Source organism: Hypomesus nipponensis, chromosome 4, assembly GCF_054491055.1.
Source record: "Hypomesus nipponensis isolate SF chromosome 4, ASM5449105v1, whole genome shotgun sequence".
NCBI lineage: Eukaryota > Metazoa > Chordata > Actinopteri > Osmeriformes > Osmeridae > Hypomesus > Hypomesus nipponensis.
This window is the reverse complement of record NC_140364.1, coordinates 5,982,153-5,999,162: the sequence shown is the minus strand read 5'-3', so window position 1 is coordinate 5,999,162 and position 17,010 is coordinate 5,982,153. Positions and strand designations below refer to the sequence as shown.

Sequence of the window (17,010 nt, the reverse complement as noted above, 5' to 3'; positions counted from 1 at the left end):
CTAAACCTCGGGCATAATCTCTTACGTAAGAATGGGTTTTTCGCCAGTGTGTGATTCAGTCAAACCCAAATGAATAGGCCTATACAACGCTCCCCTCACTTTACAGAAGCATAGAGCACTACACAACTGTGTGTTAAAGGGTTAACGGATATCATAAAACCAGTTGGCTTGACTTTTCTGAAAAGTTGCTAGTGAGACAAAGTAGAATTCTGCGTAGCATGGCAAAACATTGGACTGTTGTAACGTCAGCGACTGTCCCTGATTTCAGTTGAAACACTTGCCAAAAAAGCTAGTAACAAGGCAGACAACCATGTCAGAAACAGACTCGAAGGCGAAAAGAGAATTGACGGAAAAGGTAAGTTGTGTAAGACTAAAGTTTGTTATAGCAATTCAATACAATAAACATGTGTTTCTGTTACATATTTTTGCAGATGGAAGCAACAATGCAGAATCTCCAAAGTAAATTTCAAAACCTGTCTGACCAGCTCGTTTCTAAAAATATCCTTTAACCATTAGGTCATCTGTAACAATTCTTGGGGCTGGCACCTAGTGGAATGTTGACAGTTCACTAATAATGTTACACCTGGGGACAATAATTACACCTGTGAGGTCTCACACAATTAAGTCGACCTTTAGACAGTTTATCTGCCTTAACTCGCTTACCAGACGAGATGGGAACACGTATAGAAGACCTTGGACAAAATGTTGCAGATCTGATGGCACAAGCAGGTATGGGGGAGCATCAAAGTCCTAAATGAAACAACCACAGTAATACATCCAAAGTTCAGGAACCAGACGGGGGCGATGATGTGAACATTGTATTGTCGTTGCTGTCAACTAAATCTGAAGGAAAATTTAATGGATGGACTATGTAACTAGAACATCCGTTTATTTATATATCATTTTTACAATGGGTATCACAAACGTGTTTATTGAAGCACTTCGACTACTCCATGCTTGTTTAATTAACAAATGTGTGTCAATACCTGTTCTGTCCCAGTCTATAAAGTATAGATAACTGTTTAGACATCAGTGCCTGTATATCTCAAACATTCCACATTATGATCTACAGACAACTATCAAGTGAACACAAATCAGCTTTACAACATCTTTATTAATGCAATTTATTCATCCTGAGAATTTAAATTGTCAAACTCATCAATTGCTGAATAAAAGTAGAAAACATTAGATAAAAACAATGATTACTAGGCAAACATGGTTGGAATACATGTATTGAATCAAAGATGTGTTTTGCTTCTGCCTGGGGTAACTTTAGACTGAGTAAAACATAACTTGGATCATGTAGATGAAAAAACAAAAACGCCTTCCAAGCTCTTTGTCCAAAATGTCTCAAAGGACAGCAACCACACATGGGCCTGCTGCAAAATGGTATCAGTATCTGTATTTTGTAGAGTAGTCTTTTGGTGATACAACCAGACCTCTTCCTTTTCGTGCACCTCGATACACAGTTTCAACTATGTCTATCATCTCCTGCTTGTCCTCCATGGTCCAGTTGATCTTATTATTGTTACCTGTTCCCAGATCAATCATTATGTGTTTGTTCCTGAGGGGAAAAAATGGTATGCCAGTCAGTAATCAGTGCTGAGATTTTATACCAATTCCAGGAGTTTGAACAAAGGAGCACTCAGTACAGGGGATTGTCTAGAGGGCAACTGAGATCCTGCATGACACATAAGGGCATTTAAGTCCACCATACCTTGACTAAATCCTCAGTCATGATTAATGATAAATACAATGATGATTTTTTTGCTTGCTTAATCACAGGGTAGCAAGTACCAATACCTGTGCATTACAATTATATAACCATTAAAAGTAATGACTGTACCAGAAGCAGAAAGTGGGCCAGCACTGACCTGAAGAAGAACATGACTGTGCAGGGATCATATAACTCGTACATCTTGTTGAAGTCTGGAACCTCGGTAATGTCCACCAGATAAATTACTGCAAAGTTCTTCACCTAAAAAGAGTATTTCGGTCATCAGGGACAGTGGTAAGATATCTAGTAAAGACAATTTCATAGACAATAAATGCATTGGCCAACCAATGCCACAATGGCTCAACGGATGTCTTGCCAATAACCCACTTAATCTGGGTGCAAGCAGTGGGTTGTTGGAAGATGTTCAAAATGTTAAGTTTACATTTCCCCTGGGATAGAGTTTCGCTTCTGATAGAAGTGATTATGTTGTAAAGGGCATCCTACATGAACACACGCACACAAACACATATGGTAAAAAAACTAATAAAAAAAACTATCTAGCTACCTTTTCTGCAATGCTGTATAGAACTTCGTCCATTTTCATACAGGTTGGGTCCCAATCATGTCCAAATCGAATAACAAGGACTCGGTCTTCCTCGGATAGTATAGCTTGGTCAACCTGCCAGCCGTTGTGAAGATGGGGTAGCATGTACGACATTTTGATCTCGTACTGTCAAACCTCACCCTGGTAAAAGGAATTCATATGATTAAAACACTGGATAATTTGGAGCCATAGTTAGCTAGTTATCTTAATTGCTAGCTGCCAAGACAGATCAACCCAGCACATGCCTACAATACAGTAGTAGCCTACTAGTTCTAGTGGCTAGACTACATGTGTGGCTAGATAAACGATAACAAGCTAGCATGCTATTTTTGTTTACGTTGAGCTCTCACAAGAAGAACGTTATCAATAGTTATATTACATTTTAACTATTCTTACCGTGAGAGAATGTGCTTATCCCTAGATGGAATAGTTAATAAAACAAAATGATGTATATTCAGAATGGGATGAAGATAAACGTTGACTAACGTTCTTCACTATTTTGGATGTTTTACTAAGTAGTACGTCATTAACATGGGACCGACCCTTACTAACTGCGTCACGACCTCCGTGCTATCAAATGATAATTTTTATTTTGTAAACCCCATTGGCTATTAACAAATTTGATTTGGTGCACTCAAGAACGAGTGCACACCACACTATTTGGCCAGCAAAATTTTTATAATTGCAAAATGATTTATTTGAATGCTCTCTGATTTGTCTCTAAATGTCTGGTGAAAATGTAAAAGATAATCAAAGTAACAAACCTTTTTTGCAAATGTACTTTTTATTTAAGATTTTAAGAATCTTTACAACAATTATTTATTATTGTACACAACAACAATTAGTTAATATTGTACACAAAGAATACAAATTAGAAAAATAAAAACATGATTGAGATTAATTAACATAGGATACCTTTCACAAGTATGGCCACAACTACACACACATTTCAAAATGATTGTTCATTTGAGGCATTGGACTAAAGACATGTAGGCCTGTTTGACAAGATGACACAATGACAGGCAAGGAGAGCTGGTCTGTTCTCACATAGTAGGGTAAATAGCAAAGTTGCTGATGCCACAAAGGTTCCCCTTGTTTCTGCCAATTCGGATAAACCCTTCTTCTCCCCATCCAGTTCCCCAACTGTAAGCATCAAACACTCAAAGTTAAACATGATTTATCACAATTCGGTAACCAAATCAATTGATTTTGAACTATTGATATGCATGAATGTTTGCGGACCATACATATTTATTTTCTTACTTCCATTATCAAGCTAAGTTCCAAGATATTTTTGGCAGCATTTTTTAGCATTACCTGTTCTTCACAAGCCAGAAGTCTTGCCCCTTGTCGTTGCCATAGCCCACCACTAAAACCGCATGATTGGTTATTTTGGGGCTACATGCTGGATCATCATATAAACCTGCATAGAGATAAGAGCAGAATTCATAAACTGATCAAAATATGTGCTCATATGTGTCTTAACTAGTGAATGTCATCATTCAGGTGTCAGTCTGGACTGGACTGTCACCATGACTACCTCCTCTATAATGGTGGAAAGACGGTAGCATGGCATTGATGCCCACGGCCACAGGTCCCACAGTGGCTACAGCCACTTGCAGGGCTCCCTCCATGCCCTGAGGCAGGATGTGAAAGCCAAAGCAGAAACCAGCTTTTCCCTGTGTGGAGTAGCGGCATTGTCCATCCTTTTAAGAGGGGGAAAAAAATGTGACATATCATCCATGTCATTGTTTTAAAGAGTTTGAAATGATCTTTTACAATTATGGGCACCACGATGACCCTGAAAAGGTGAGCACCAACCTTGTGCTCATAAGGATAAAAGCTTTCAGAATCAATGCCTCTGTTGCTGATGACATATAAGTAGGACTTGGAGAGGTAGCCGCCCTTGCAGCCATGGTTGCCAAACCTGGTGCTACAGTCCACCAGGTTCTGGGGGCTGAGAGGAACTAGGCTTCCATTTCTTCTCTTCATCTGTCCTTCAAGCGCACCTATGGAACTGAATGCCCAGCAGGATCCACACATTCCCTTGGTGTGTGTGTGGGGGTGTGTGAAAGAGAGAGAGACGTGAATAGAGCGAAATTGAGGGAGACAGTAAACACTCTGGACAGGACTCTGATTTAGGAATCACATCATTGTAACTGTTGAGAATCACACAAAATGGTAACATTGAAATAAAGAAAATGACAGTATGTTATTTTCATTTGATCTCTGTTTGTAGTGAATGCACAGTATGCTGTGGATACTGGTGACCCCTTTTGATACCAGCAGCATATGTACTGTACCTGATTTTGGACCGGACTGACCATGCCTCTCTCCCTCCAGTCCACACTCATTGGCAATGGTATGTCCATCAAAGGGTTTAACATCCAGTTGTCATGGTTTAGGTCCTCTTGTTTCAGGCCATTCAACAAAATGTTAACTTCCTCAGCTGTCTGAATGTACAAACAAGAATGTGAGTGTTAAAACATTAGATTGCAGTCCACAGGTGTAATTCAGGTAGCCTTCCATGCATGTTATAGTATAAGGCTGATGGTATAAAGAACACATAAGAATATTTTTTAAACGTGTGGTTGAGGGGTTGAATCCTCTTTCTAGTTAGCAGGTGGTAGGTTTTCACGTTCATCAAAGCATTCAGCGTGAAACACCTGCATGTTTGGCCACAGAGTGAACATGTATAGAGTTAAGTACCATATCAGTCAAGTGGTTTACACCCATGGCAAAGGAGTGTTGTCCAGCAGAGGTTTCTTCATTATGTTTATGCACCAGTCTCAAATTTTTTTCCCACACCATTTTCCGGTGTAAATCCTCTACCTGAAACATACAGTCACAAACACATCAACATTATATAAACACATTGCTTCCCCTCCACTATGCACGGTCAGAAGCATCAATGTGGTAATCCTACTGTACCTTATTGCCATAAGACTTCTGATACTTCTCTTTCCATTTTTTCCATTGGCCATTGAGGTCAGAGATGTAATGCCCAGTGACCACAAAGATGAAAAGATGCCACGCAAACAAAGACAACACCCTGGTAAACCAAAAGTAGTTTTTTTTCACACAAACCACAACCTGTTTCACCGTTAGCAGAAAATGCAAGTTCCCTTGACTGTGCCTTGTCAAATAGGCCTACCTCATCAATTCTACAAACTGTTGTTTGTACTAATATTTATTATGTACAAATGACATATTTCAATACAGTTGTTTACTTGAACAGTAGAAATGCAAATGTTTTATTCCATGCAAATCTACAAATAGAAATTTGATGAAGCCTGCTTAACTGTAAACTGAAGCAGAACTCAAGATCATTGCTACTACATCTTTAGTATACCAAAAATCAAAATTATTAGGCAGTAATGTTAGTACTGAAATATTATTCTGATAGGATGAACAGAATGCATTACATTGGACTATCTTGGGTCTGGGTTTTCAGTTATTTGTTATCTATATTGACGTTATCTCCAGCTCATTTTGACATCATCTTCATCTGTTTCCATTTACTTTCTTCACCTTAGAAATCAAAGCAGGAGGTTTTGCCTTACCTTAGCTGCATGTGTGTATATTCAGAGACCAAGTGTCCGCTGTTCAGAAAAAGAGAATTAAATTCTAAGCTCTAACATTCCTGTCAGAGCACTGACACAAGCATAAAGAGGAAGTTGGGTTTCCTGCAAGTAACTGTTTACTTTGACTGTATTTCACAGTCTCTCCCATGTCATGTGGATCCAATTTGAACTCTTTATGTTTGATTTGCAAACATGCTGTAGCCAATGATAATTATTTACTCTGTAATTATTTACTCTGTAACAACTGTACGCACCATAAACAAAGCCCATAACATTGTATTAAAAGGGGATTTTATTTTTACATCAAATATGTTCTGCAATGTGATATTGATTTTGGATTCAGATATGGCTGGCAAACTTAAGAACAATATGTAGTAAATTTAGTTTTGTATATTTCTGGGCTTTTAAAATCTGTTTTAGCTTTATTTTGATTCTTTATTATCCTCTACCAATGTGGAATGTAATTATCAATTTTTGTAACATTTTGGGCAGCAGAATATTTGCCTGAACTACATTTCCCAAATGCAAACTCCATGAACAGGAAAATCGTCACCAACATTTTCATAAAGCATGCTGGGAACATTTTCTCTTCCTTTCCGGCTGGTACGCCATCATGTAAGCGAACATTTTCATGCGATTCACTGTGTGCAATCCAACTAAAATCAACGATGGATTAAATCATCTAACTGATTGACTGTATTTGTAGTGTATCGGTTGTTCATATAAGAGTGTGCCATAACACATTTTTGAATTTTAATCTTTGGATATGTGATATGTATAGTCTCAACACTCAAAGGCGCTGAGGTGGTATCGACTCCCTGGCTATTGCCGTGGCCTAAACAGACGGGCTCGTCTTTTATGATGTGACTAGTACTTGTGTTGTAAAACCTGAAATCGGAAATATGGTGTAATTGTTAGCTTTTTTTCTGACAATTAATCTTCTGTATGGGCTAGCGTCAGTTGACCCATGTACCTAGTGCCCGTGTATGCATCATGGCCCTTGCGATTGTTTCACTCGGCACTGTTGCTGTAACTAGTTGGTAGCCTAGTTCTGATACAACTTTGAGTTCTGGAGATAAATCATCAGTCATGCACATGTAGCTGGTTTGCAAAGCATGTACACTCAAAAAATGACAGTCTTAACAGGGTAGCCATGTTGTAAACACAGCCATCTCCACGGAAGCTAACTAGCTAGCCAGGTTCTGGTTGTGATAGTGGCTCACATGTCAAATTGTATTTCAGATAATCCAACATGGGAGCGTACAAGTACATGCAGGAGTTATGGCGCAAGAAGCAGTCCGATGTGATGCGCTTCCTTCTTCGCGTCCGTTGCTGGCAGTACCGTCAGCTCTCCGGTCTCCACCGTGCGCCCAGACCAACTAGACCAGATAAGGCCCGCAGGCTGGGATACAAGGCAAAACAAGGTGGGTTCTTGATTGTTAGTAATGGCTAGCATCACGTTATGCAATCTTATCACAATGCTCTTAGCATCGGTGAGTATGTGTATGAATACAAGATGCTCATCTCAACACCTGTTAACTTTCTGCTGTGTGTAAGTCTCCTGTTACTGCAAGCTATGACGTTTCTTAGTTCCAAATCCCTTTTTCCCCTCTCATGCCAGGCTATGTCATCTACCGTGTCCGTGTGCGCCGTGGAGGTCGTAAACGCCCCGTGCCAAAGGGTGCTACCTATGGCAAGCCAGTGCATCATGGTGTCAACCAGATCAAGTTTGCACGCAGTCTGCAGTCCACTGCTGAGGTAAGACATCCAGTTGCACCCTCCCAGTAGTTGTACCACCTGTACCATGTCCTTTTGAATTGACCCATGTGCCTGAAGAAAAGTAGCTTGGGTGTATAATTGCTGCAAACCTTTGCATAGTATCCAGGCTGTATGTATTTATATTAATTGGAGTTTATTATTGCAGTTTGGTAACCTATTTAATTTGAATTTACTTTTTTTATAAAAAAATACATCACGACCAAAGGCAATTGTCTTTGTCTGAGACTGAAGGAGTGTTGGTAGTATATCAAAGTAACCTATGAATAATCCAGTGTTTCCCACACATAAACTCATTTGTGGTGGTGCGCCACAGAATCAACACTGGCTGCCACATTGCATTTAGTTATTCTTTTTAAAATGTTGTTAACGTTATTTAAAACAATTTCCTTTCCCTGCTCTCCCTCCGTCTCTCGGTCACTCACGCGTCTCTCACATACAGACAGTCACAACATCAGCACACATTAGCAACGACGCATAGATTCTAGCGCTGCTCAAGCAGAAAGATGGGGTCAGGGAGAGAGATTCGTTAGGCATTGAAGAGTAGGAGAGGACAGCATCCAACATGCTGCTGTGAGAGAGCCAGCTGAAGCAACAGGTGAGGTGGACAAACAGATGTAGAAACAGGCAGGCAAGAAAGCAGGTCTCAGGACAAGGGAACTCATTTCTATTCTTCTGTTTCTGGCAGATAGAACTTGAATGAGATGTGAATTGTATATAGTGTGTTGAATGTGTATTTTGGGTTTGGCGTGTGGTTCATTTTTGATAAATATTATTTAATACGTTTTGTGTTACAAATAAATGAAGGAATAATTTTGAATTTTGAACCCTGTCTGAAATGGAACAACCCCCCCCCCTCCCACAGGGTGACCCCCACCACAAATTGCTTTCTAATCTGTGGGAAACACTGAAATCCCCTATCTCCTCGTTCCATCTGATATTCCTACAATAGCTTGATCTGTGTCGCTAAAGTATTGTGACACGTTCTCATGTTGACTTCCAGTGCTGACCCTCTCTATACTTTGTAGGAGCGTGCTGGTCGTCACTGCGGAGGCCTGAGGGTCCTTGCCTCATACTGGGTGGGTGAAGACTCGACCTACAAGTTCTTTGAGGTGATCCTGGTGGACATCTTCCACAAGGCCATCAGGCGCAACCCTGAAACCCAATGGATCACCAAACCAGTGCACAAGCACAGGGAGATGCGCGGCCTGACATCTGCAGGCAAGAAGAGCAGAGGCTTGGGCAAGGGCCACAAGTTCCACCTGACCATTGGTGGCTCCCGCCGTGCAGCCTGGAGGAGACGCAACACCCTGCAGCTGCATCGTTACCGCTAGGGAGCGTTCAAAATGTCTGTACATTCAAAAGAATAAACAACCTTTTTATGGTGCTGTTTGTGTTGCGTGATCAGTTTACTTTGAGAGGTAATTGAAAAATAAGTTGATTTCAATCTTAAATGGCCTATAGGATTAGTTTGCGCTGTAGAATGATAATGTAAAAGGACGTGATTAGAACATATATTTCACAGAAAGTACACCTGAACCTACAGTATGTAAGAATATTCTGGTGTAACAGTAATGTAACAAGCTTGATAATCATATTGCTGTTTGCTGTGTTGTGAAAATGTATACAAACAACTGCTTGCTGACCCCCTCTAAAATCCCGGGCATTTAATTAAGAGTTGGTTCCCACTTTATAATCAACAAACTCAAAAAAACATTTCCCCATGTACAAGGGTTTTTTTCCCGTTAAAAAGGCTTTGTTTGAAAGGAAAGGTCATGTTGAAGCAGTGACAAATGTGATTGTCACAAATGTATTAGGTTTTCATCCCGATTTACCAATGTCACCATAAACCTGGTAGCCATGACCCTCCCAATTAAAAAAAAAACTAGATGGGCAAAGTGGACACAGATTTTTTTTTGTAAATGGATAAACAATTGGAGCCATTGTTCCTTGTCAAATCTTTTAGTGCAGTGGTCAAAGAAATAGTAGAACACTTCCTGGATCGAAATGGCCACAATACTCCAAGATCACGTTTCCGTTTATGTTGCCCTTGTTGACACCTATTATGAAGGAAAAACTGTAAGATATGCTTACCTGGACCTGAAGCCAGTGCACTGCTGGTCCTGTAACTATAGTAAGTACATTCTAAACTGTCCTTAATTCTTAAATGGCTTCAGATTGTGTTCATTTATTATTCTGTGGTTTTTCACATGGATTATTTATTGACAAATGTTGTTCAGAATAATTAAGGATGACAGTCTTACCGTCTAAAGACGGAATCGAAAAAGATGGCTGGCTTTGATTTGCTTTGGATTTGTGATTATTACCGTTAAAAAGTGCTATCATTAACTATTGATAAATGGTTTGTTTTTTAAATTTTCTTTTATCTATTGTCTTTATAACAACCTTCATTAACTTTAAATTGTAAAAGTGTGTCAGTAGGTGCGTTCGACTACATGCAGCGCCGGCATCGCCGGCAGCCCGGCTAACTTGAAGCAGCCAATGGCATTCTCAGCTTGAAGGCAGACCGCTTCGGCGCCGCTGGTGTTGCATGAAGTCGAACACACCTAGTAACACTAGTGGTAGGCTGTATGAAGGAGGAGTCACTGAAATGGGTCACATGATTGCCGAGTGCACCTCTCCAGTCAGTTGTAGTACAAGCGAGTATTTAAGACTGTTTTTGGAATGGTAAACATCGAATTTGGAATGGGCCAGGTTTGATTCTTTCGACGAAATTAGATGTATTCTGTGGTTGGATATAAACCTCCTATCTTAGGTTACGGAGTAACTGCTTGAAAGAAAATTTAATAATATATTAGTACAAAAGCCTACTGTACTTATCGATTCGATGTTGCCTTTGATGTTTCTGTAGCTTATGCGACGTTAAAGGAAAACACGGCAGTTTTGACAGCTAACTAGCCTACTCATCTAAAACCAACCAGCGACTTCTCAAGTTGCTGAACTAATATTAAAAACGGCATTCAAATTCAGGTAGCAACGGAGGTTCTCTGTCAAGAGGACATGGAATCGACAAAAGCTGGTAAGGTCTTTATCACTCAGCTTAGTTGTACATGTGTGGTCAGGCTACCAGTCTAATGGTCTCATTTACTGATGGCAATTCAAGTAAAGTGTTAGTGTGTCGTATTACCAATGTTTATGGACTTTTAGTAACGTGTAATTAAAACTGGGTTAGAAGTGCCATAGAGGATGTTGATATTGTAGAACTATTTGGCTCAAGCGGCGCTGCAGCTTCCTTCTCACATGGACCGGGTAGCCTAGCCTTGTGCCTCTGTGTTTACGTTCACTGTGCGTCTTTTCTGATTGGACGAAAAACGATGTGACGTTGGTATTTCATAATCTTTCTCTGCTAGCTGCTGTGTTGACCAGCTGCACATACACGTGAGGCTCTTGCAGCAAAGACCGCTGACCCACTTTCTCCTCTCTTTTACTGTAGGAAACATGCCCAGTCCACGTGGGGGCGTGTTCTAATAAATGAAGGCCTACATTTTGGCGTTGCACCTTATACATAAGCGTAGTTTTCACTTGAAGGCTTATGTAATTTGAATTGCATAATTATCTTTGAAACGAGAATATAATAATTCACTGACTTGTTGGTTAGACACGATGCCGTCATTCCCAGATCATATATTTTATTTTCAGTTTAGCTATATACATTTGGTATGATTTTAAGATCCAGTGATTTTGAATTTACAAATGTTTCCTAATATTTTTTATTTCAGCACCAGTTATCTTGCCGGTTTCTGAATTTGGTCACATAACTAGCTAATAATTAGCTATGTTTCTTTATGTATTGCCCCCACCATATTGTTTTCTTAAATGTAAAATCTTATTCCATGTGTATTTTCAAAATAAGGTGACAATTTAAAAACCTAAATGAGAAAATAATAGCCAAAATTGCAATCTTTTTATTTTTGTATCATTTATTTGGGGTTCTGCTCCCCCCATAAAACTGGAGCTACCTCCATTAACTATTGAATAAGTTAATGTTGTTTATTGAGTATTTAATAGTTTTATTCGTTTGTAACAGAATAGACAACATACCCTTCTGAAACCGACGTTATGTAATAGGTGTTATCTAAGCATTGAGAATGGAGAGGGAGAAATCAGGTCAGCCTGTGTTAAGAAGAGGTCTGAATAGTTTTTATTTTCACTGGCTGAGGAAACTCTAAATAGAGCTGAATAGACTGAGATACCATCTGCCTTTTTCAAAAGTGTAATTACTGTTGCTGTCGAAAATGCACATTTTGCATAACAGAACGTATTGTTTCGATCACCCAGTCACATGTTCTTCTTCTTGCTATCCACCAGGTGGCGTCATAGCCTACATCAGCTCCACAAGCTCTTCTTCAAGCCCAGAGTCTTGTCACAGCGACAGCTCCAATGGCAGCTACCAGTCCTCCTCTCCGCCTCGTACCTCCTCCCCAAACTGTCGCCAGGGCCGACCGGCAAACCCGCTCCTAGCGACAGCAGGCCAACCCCGCGCTCCTTCTCAGAAGGCAGGACGCTCGTCCTCCGCTGTCAAATGTGGCATTGCGAGTGAGTGGTTTACCTCAACAATAGGCTTTTGTGAACTCCAGTGAAATGAGTCCTTGGTGACTGCAGGTGTGTCATGTTGCCTATGGTTTCTCTTCCTTTCAGAGATCAACGGCCTGGTGTTGTTGTGTAAGGTCTGTGGGGACGTGGCCTCGGGCTTCCACTATGGGGTCCATGCCTGTGAGGGCTGCAAGGTGAGGGGGATTTATATGTGTGTGTGTGTTAGAGAGTTACTGATGGAGGCCATGGACTTGCACTTGAACTGGGTCACCTGCATGAAATCCACACTGTTTAAAACGGTTCAGCTGGAGGTATTTATATCACCCGACGTTGCAGTCTCATGGCCTACTTTAATGTTTGAGAGATTCTTGGTGAAAACAATGCGCAGTCACCCCCGCTCCCTCAGAAGACATTCAGCCCCTTTATGTTCAACCCCTCAAATGTGTTAGTGACCATTGACCCCTAAAGTCTGGGATGTTTGCGTGCCAACCTCCAGGGCTTCTTCAGAAGGAGTATCCAGCAGAACATCCAGTATAAGAAATGCCTTAAGAACGAGAGCTGCCCCATCATGAGGATCAACAGGAACCGTTGCCAGCAGTGCCGCTTCAAGAAGTGTCTCATGGTGGGGATGTCCAGAGACTGTGAGTGGCCCGTTAACCCCTCCCTCATTGGCGCTGAAACATCTGTGTTTTGTAGTAGCATGACCATATAGTGTTAAAGCACGCCTGTTTTGATCCCCCAAAAAACTTATTTTCTTTCCTCAGCTGTGCGTTTTGGCCGCATCCCCAAGCGAGAGAAGCAGCGCATGCTGCTGGAGATGCAGAGTGCCATGAACAACATGATGAACAACAGTCATCTCAACAACGAGCTCCATGACAACCAGTCCCTCCCCCTGGTCAGCCAGGCCCTGGCCTGCCCAGTGGAGTCCACCCCAGAAAACACAAGTCCCCCCTCAAGCTCCTGCTCGCTGGCCTCCCCTCCCCAGTCCAACAAATCAGGGACCAGCACTGGTCCCAAGCCTCCAGTTGCCATGGATACCAGTCCAAGCTTGGCATCGTCTAGCGCGTCCGACAGCGGGGAGGAGGAGGTCATCGGCAAGGTGACCAGGGCTCACCAGGAGACCTTCATGTACAACCAGGAACAAGCCATCCCCCCTGCCGAGGCCCCGCCCTCCCCAGTGGCAGAAGAGCACGTGATTGGGCGAAGCAGCAGCATGAGGATGGACGAGAAGGAAGCCTGGAACCACCAGAACAACCTGTACTCGTTGGAAGTGCCGGAGAGACCGACCAACACTGGACCACAACATCCTGAGACCCATCGACAGGATGACAGCACCCCCAGCCAGTGCCCCTACAGGCCACCCAACAACAACAACAGCACCAGCGGCCAGCATCCAGCCCGTGCATTTGGCTGTCCAAGAGGCCACAACCCAGGGGAAGCAGCCTTCCACGGGGGCTTCACCGGGCCGTTGTGGAGCGGGGGCAACAGAATGCATCTGGTGAACAATAAAAAAAAAAAAAAAATATGAACAAATGACTAAATCTATGTATGTGAGTGTGGGCATCATGGTAACCCAGGTCTTTGTGCATCTCTCCACCCTCAGGTGTGTCCTATGAACATGTCCCCTCATGTGGATCCTCACAAGTCAGGCCACGGCATTTGGGAGGAGTTCTCCCACAGCTTCACCCCGGCCGTCAGGGAGGTGGTGGAGTTTGCCAAGCGCATCCCTGGCTTCAGGGAGCTCTCTCAGCATGACCAGGTCAGCCTGCTGAAGGCTGGCACCTTTGAGGTACACTATTATTTTATTAACATACCCCTCCCCACCCCCTTCTCTTCCTTCTCGTCTTACCAGCCACCTTGGTCTTAGTCTTTATATCGACTCAGTGTGGAAGCCGTATAAATGACTGAACTAAGCTTTAAGTACCTGGACATCCAACGGCTTGAAATAATGATTATTGGTCAAGGCAAAGTTTCCTCCAGACTTACGGTGTGCTGCGTTGACTTTGGCAGGTGTTAGTTGTGCGCTTTGCCTCGCTGTTTGAAGTCAAGGACCGCACAGTGACCTTCCTGGGTGGTAAGAAGTACAGCGTGGAGGCACTGAGGGCCATGGGAGCTGGAGACCTGCAGAATTCCATGTTTGACTTCAGTGAGAAGCTCACAGGCCTGGGGCTCAACGAGGAGGAGATGAGTCTGTTCACTGCCGTGGTTCTGGTCTCCGCCGGTGCGTCCCGCTCCATCACCTGCTCTCTTCGTTTTTGTATTTTTTTTTAGTTCCGTTCTTTTTCTTTATTTTTTGGTCGAAACACTCGCTGTGCACAAGCTAGGCCTTGTAATTGTACTGTTTTGGTTTTGCTCAGTGTAGTGTCAGCTGTACAGAAGCATTGTAGCACCATTTTCCTGTCCTTTCTCCTGTCTGTGCTAACTCTTTAGACCCATCTCACTAGAGCTACAGAAGTTGGCAGAAAGTGAATGGTGAGACTGGGAGACCGAGCCTGATCCTGGTGCCTTGTTTTTCCTCCTCCAGACCGCTCAGGGATCGAGAACGCCAACTCGGTGGAGGCTCTCCAGGAGACGCTGATCCGAGCACTACGGAGCCTCATCACCAAGAACCACCCCAACGAGTCGGCCATCTTTACCAAGCTGCTGCTCAAGCTGCCCGACCTGCGCTCCCTCAACAATATGCACTCCGAGCAGCTGCTGGCTTTCAAGGTCCACCCCTGAGCCTGGATTCCCCCCCCCCTCCGATGGCCTGGGCATTTGCCAGAGACCCCCCCCCCCCATCCAGGGCTCAAGAAAACTCTCATTCCAGACCCTCACTTCATGTGACATTTTTTCCCCAAACAAACTAATGGGCAAACGTGTCATGGTAGAATGGGGGACGGGTTTCAAAGTTATCGTACTGTACGGCCGGAAGGCCTCTTATGTGGTAATGCACACATTTACAGAAACAGAAAGGATGTTTATGTATGTGTTTACTTGTGTTTGGGTGTTTAGAAAATGTTCTCTCAAAGAGGCACCTTATTTTATTTTATAGTGTAGACTTTTTGCACTTGTAAGTGCAATATGTGACTGCTCATTGCAGAGGTTCTACATTTTCTTTACCTGAAGTGTATGTTAACCATTTGGGAACATGCCAGTATAGGATGAGGAGATCACAGTTGCTGTATTATTCTTAGGGGAGTTGGTCTTAAATTTAAGCTCTAGGCTTTAACTGACAATGCATGACCACATTGGAAGTGCATTGATAGCACCTCTCTAAAATGAAAAGCTGAAAACAATTTGTAGAATGTTAGAAGCTGCTAGATTATGGCCTGCGGAGTCTGTAAAGTGGGAAAGACATAAGAATGTCCTTTTGAGAATGCTTGTTCAAAACAAACCAGAATGGATTCCAATCAGAGGCAATTTTTTATTTCTGTTATTTTGCTCATACTGTTTACTTAGTGCTATACTATAAGTTGTCATATGGAGAGGGGGACTGATTTTGTAAATGTCTGTAGGGTTTTTTTTTTCCCCTCAAGATTTTCAACAAACTGAAGTCCATCGGTACTGATCCATTACAAGATGTTAATGTTGATACTGTCATGGGCATCACACATGACATGGGACAGTATACCTAGACCTAATCAGGCTGAGGAGATGGATATCGAATCTCAAGACCAGAATGTGGACGACTTATTCATGTTTATCACCGCTATGTCAGATGAGGATTTCAATCACATGTAATTGTTGTACACATCATATTGCTGTGAAGAGCAGGGATGGGGAAGGGATACATTGCAGGAAAACTGCTCAGCAGTTATTCTCCAGAATGTGATCCCCTACTATAAGGAAACTTAACTAGAACTGTCCAAATGTCCTTGATTTACCAGTATCTATGTTCTGTAGATGACTTCTGAAATAGCTAGATTGTATTGACATTCAGTATGATTGTAATATTGCAAGTATGTGATTGTAATTTGATCAATTACTGATCCTACCAATGCTGTAGGTGGATTTGCATGTGAAGGACATCACCATGCCATGTGTTTAGTGTCATGTCAGTGGATGACTTCAGTCAGTTTCTCTCCTCCAGCTTTTATGCCTATCTTAAGTTATTGAGAGCTTCTGTGCGTTACATTGCTGCGCTGTGGTTCTGCACCCTGCTTTCCTCTGTAAGATCATTGCAGTATAGATTTCTATATATAAATACTATAAATATATCATAATAAATAAATAAAACATAAGCATATTTCTGTCTGTTCTTTAACTAGTTTGTGTAACAAGCAGAAAGGTATAACCTACTGTGGGTAAAACCTAAATGTAAAAAAAGGAATCAGGCCACGGTCTTTCACTTCATACTTCTGCTTAACCGTACCGGAAAGATGGTTTGTTACACAAACATCTGGGAAGTAATCATTGGAAACTGTTTGAAAAACGCAGGCACTTTCAAAATTAACTAGGCAGGTGACTGGATAAACATCCATGGTCTATCATGGGCTAACTTCACTAATTGGTCCAAAAACAAATAACTTATGTTAATGGTGTACATTTTATTTAAATTTGAAAAAACACCTAGTACACCTGTAAGAAATAGTCCTTGGGTCACTAAAAAGACAAGGCAAAATTTGTTTACAGCCAAAAAGGTCACACACTCCAGAAATAAACTGTTCCATCCTTTATTAAACATAGCTTGCAAGAGATAAATATTACAAAGTTATTTCCTCAAAAATTAGCTTATTTTTTCAGTCAATGCATAATTGTTATTAATCAATTGGCAGTATTCAAACAGCATTTAG

At 41.8% G+C, this 17,010-nt stretch overlaps 5 protein-coding genes across 6 annotated transcripts; 3 read left to right on the top strand and 2 right to left on the bottom strand.

Moving 5' to 3' along the window:
* The first annotated feature begins 31 nt into the window (after window positions 1-31).
* hsbp1l1 (heat shock factor binding protein 1 like 1) lies at window positions 32-803 on the top strand. Its single transcript, XM_084695960.1, has 4 exons — window positions 32-46; window positions 269-355; window positions 432-498; window positions 664-803. Exons 1-4 carry the CDS (start codon window positions 32-34, stop codon window positions 756-758), a joined length of 264 nt encoding a protein of 87 aa, XP_084552086.1. The 3' UTR covers window positions 759-803.
* A 291-nt stretch (window positions 804-1,094) lies between these two features.
* On the bottom strand, window positions 1,095-2,855 carry txnl4a (thioredoxin-like 4A). Its single transcript, XM_084697192.1, has 4 exons — window positions 2,718-2,855; window positions 2,283-2,462; window positions 1,875-1,978; window positions 1,095-1,564 (listed from the first exon to the last, which is right to left on the bottom strand). The coding sequence occupies exons 2-4, from the start codon at window positions 2,433-2,435 to the stop codon at window positions 1,393-1,395; spliced, it is 429 nt and encodes a 142-aa protein (XP_084553318.1). The 5' UTR covers window positions 2,436-2,462; window positions 2,718-2,855; the 3' UTR covers window positions 1,095-1,392.
* A 357-nt stretch (window positions 2,856-3,212) lies between these two features.
* On the bottom strand, window positions 3,213-6,003 carry LOC146295208 (cathepsin K-like). Its single transcript, XM_084695423.1, has 8 exons — window positions 5,885-6,003; window positions 5,253-5,373; window positions 5,031-5,153; window positions 4,625-4,774; window positions 4,143-4,367; window positions 3,862-4,027; window positions 3,639-3,744; window positions 3,213-3,464 (listed from the first exon to the last, which is right to left on the bottom strand). Exons 1-8 carry the CDS (start codon window positions 5,893-5,895, stop codon window positions 3,365-3,367), a joined length of 1,002 nt encoding a protein of 333 aa, XP_084551549.1. The 5' UTR covers window positions 5,896-6,003; the 3' UTR covers window positions 3,213-3,364.
* A 442-nt stretch (window positions 6,004-6,445) lies between these two features.
* Window positions 6,446-9,068, top strand: rpl15 (ribosomal protein L15). The gene is made up of 4 exons (XM_084695998.1): window positions 6,446-6,520; window positions 7,148-7,329; window positions 7,527-7,663; window positions 8,710-9,068. The coding sequence occupies exons 2-4, from the start codon at window positions 7,158-7,160 to the stop codon at window positions 9,013-9,015; spliced, it is 615 nt and encodes a 204-aa protein (XP_084552124.1). The 5' UTR covers window positions 6,446-6,520; window positions 7,148-7,157; the 3' UTR covers window positions 9,016-9,068.
* A 1,185-nt stretch (window positions 9,069-10,253) lies between these two features.
* On the top strand, window positions 10,254-16,458 carry nr1d2b (nuclear receptor subfamily 1, group D, member 2b). 2 transcript variants are annotated; one of them, XM_084695996.1, is made up of 8 exons: window positions 10,272-10,721; window positions 12,011-12,238; window positions 12,341-12,429; window positions 12,732-12,876; window positions 13,000-13,733; window positions 13,839-14,024; window positions 14,246-14,456; window positions 14,760-16,458. In XM_084695996.1, the coding sequence occupies exons 1-8, from the start codon at window positions 10,703-10,705 to the stop codon at window positions 14,954-14,956; spliced, it is 1,809 nt and encodes a 602-aa protein (XP_084552122.1). In that variant the 5' UTR covers window positions 10,272-10,702; the 3' UTR covers window positions 14,957-16,458. The 2 variants fall into 2 exon arrangements, with proteins under 2 accessions (XP_084552123.1, XP_084552122.1); XM_084695997.1 differs by lacking the exon at window positions 14,246-14,456 and having other exon boundaries at window positions 10,254-10,721; window positions 14,760-14,948.
* Window positions 16,459-17,010: the final 552 nt, after the last annotated feature.

What these genes read in the sequence shown, in the direction of transcription:
- hsbp1l1 (XM_084695960.1), top strand. An exon ending in AAAGAGAATTGACGGAAAAG is followed by an intron (nt 356 to 431) that starts GTAAGTTGTGTA and finishes ATATTTTTGCAG; the next exon opens with ATGGAAGCAACAATGCAGAA. An exon ending in TGACCAGCTCGTTTCTAAAA is followed by an intron (nt 499 to 663) that starts ATATCCTTTAAC and finishes TAACTCGCTTAC; the next exon opens with CAGACGAGATGGGAACACGT.
- txnl4a (XM_084697192.1), bottom strand. Translation starts at nt 2,435, where the DNA reads ATGTCGTACATGCTACCCCATCTTCACAACGGCTGGCAGGTTGACCAA. An exon ending in TATACAGCATTGCAGAAAAG is followed by an intron (nt 1,979 to 2,282) that starts GTAGCTAGATAG and finishes TACTCTTTTTAG; the next exon opens with GTGAAGAACTTTGCAGTAAT. An exon ending in ACAGTCATGTTCTTCTTCAG is followed by an intron (nt 1,565 to 1,874) that starts GTCAGTGCTGGC and finishes TTTTCCCCTCAG; the next exon opens with GAACAAACACATAATGATTG.
- LOC146295208 (XM_084695423.1), bottom strand. An exon ending in TCAGTCCGGTCCAAAATCAG is followed by an intron (nt 4,368 to 4,624) that starts GTACAGTACATA and finishes ACACACACCAAG; the next exon opens with GGAATGTGTGGATCCTGCTG. An exon ending in TTCTGGCTTGTGAAGAACAG is followed by an intron (nt 3,465 to 3,638) that starts GTAATGCTAAAA and finishes TGATGCTTACAG; the next exon opens with TTGGGGAACTGGATGGGGAG.
- rpl15 (XM_084695998.1), top strand. Translation starts at nt 7,158, where the DNA reads ATGGGAGCGTACAAGTACATGCAGGAGTTATGGCGCAAGAAGCAGTCC. An exon ending in GGGATACAAGGCAAAACAAG is followed by an intron (nt 7,330 to 7,526) that starts GTGGGTTCTTGA and finishes CTCTCATGCCAG; the next exon opens with GCTATGTCATCTACCGTGTC. An exon ending in GTCTGCAGTCCACTGCTGAG is followed by an intron (nt 7,664 to 8,709) that starts GTAAGACATCCA and finishes TATACTTTGTAG; the next exon opens with GAGCGTGCTGGTCGTCACTG.
- nr1d2b (XM_084695996.1), top strand. An exon ending in TGTCAAATGTGGCATTGCGA is followed by an intron (nt 12,239 to 12,340) that starts GTGAGTGGTTTA and finishes TCTTCCTTTCAG; the next exon opens with AGATCAACGGCCTGGTGTTG. An exon ending in GGGGCAACAGAATGCATCTG is followed by an intron (nt 13,734 to 13,838) that starts GTGAACAATAAA and finishes CTCCACCCTCAG; the next exon opens with GTGTGTCCTATGAACATGTC.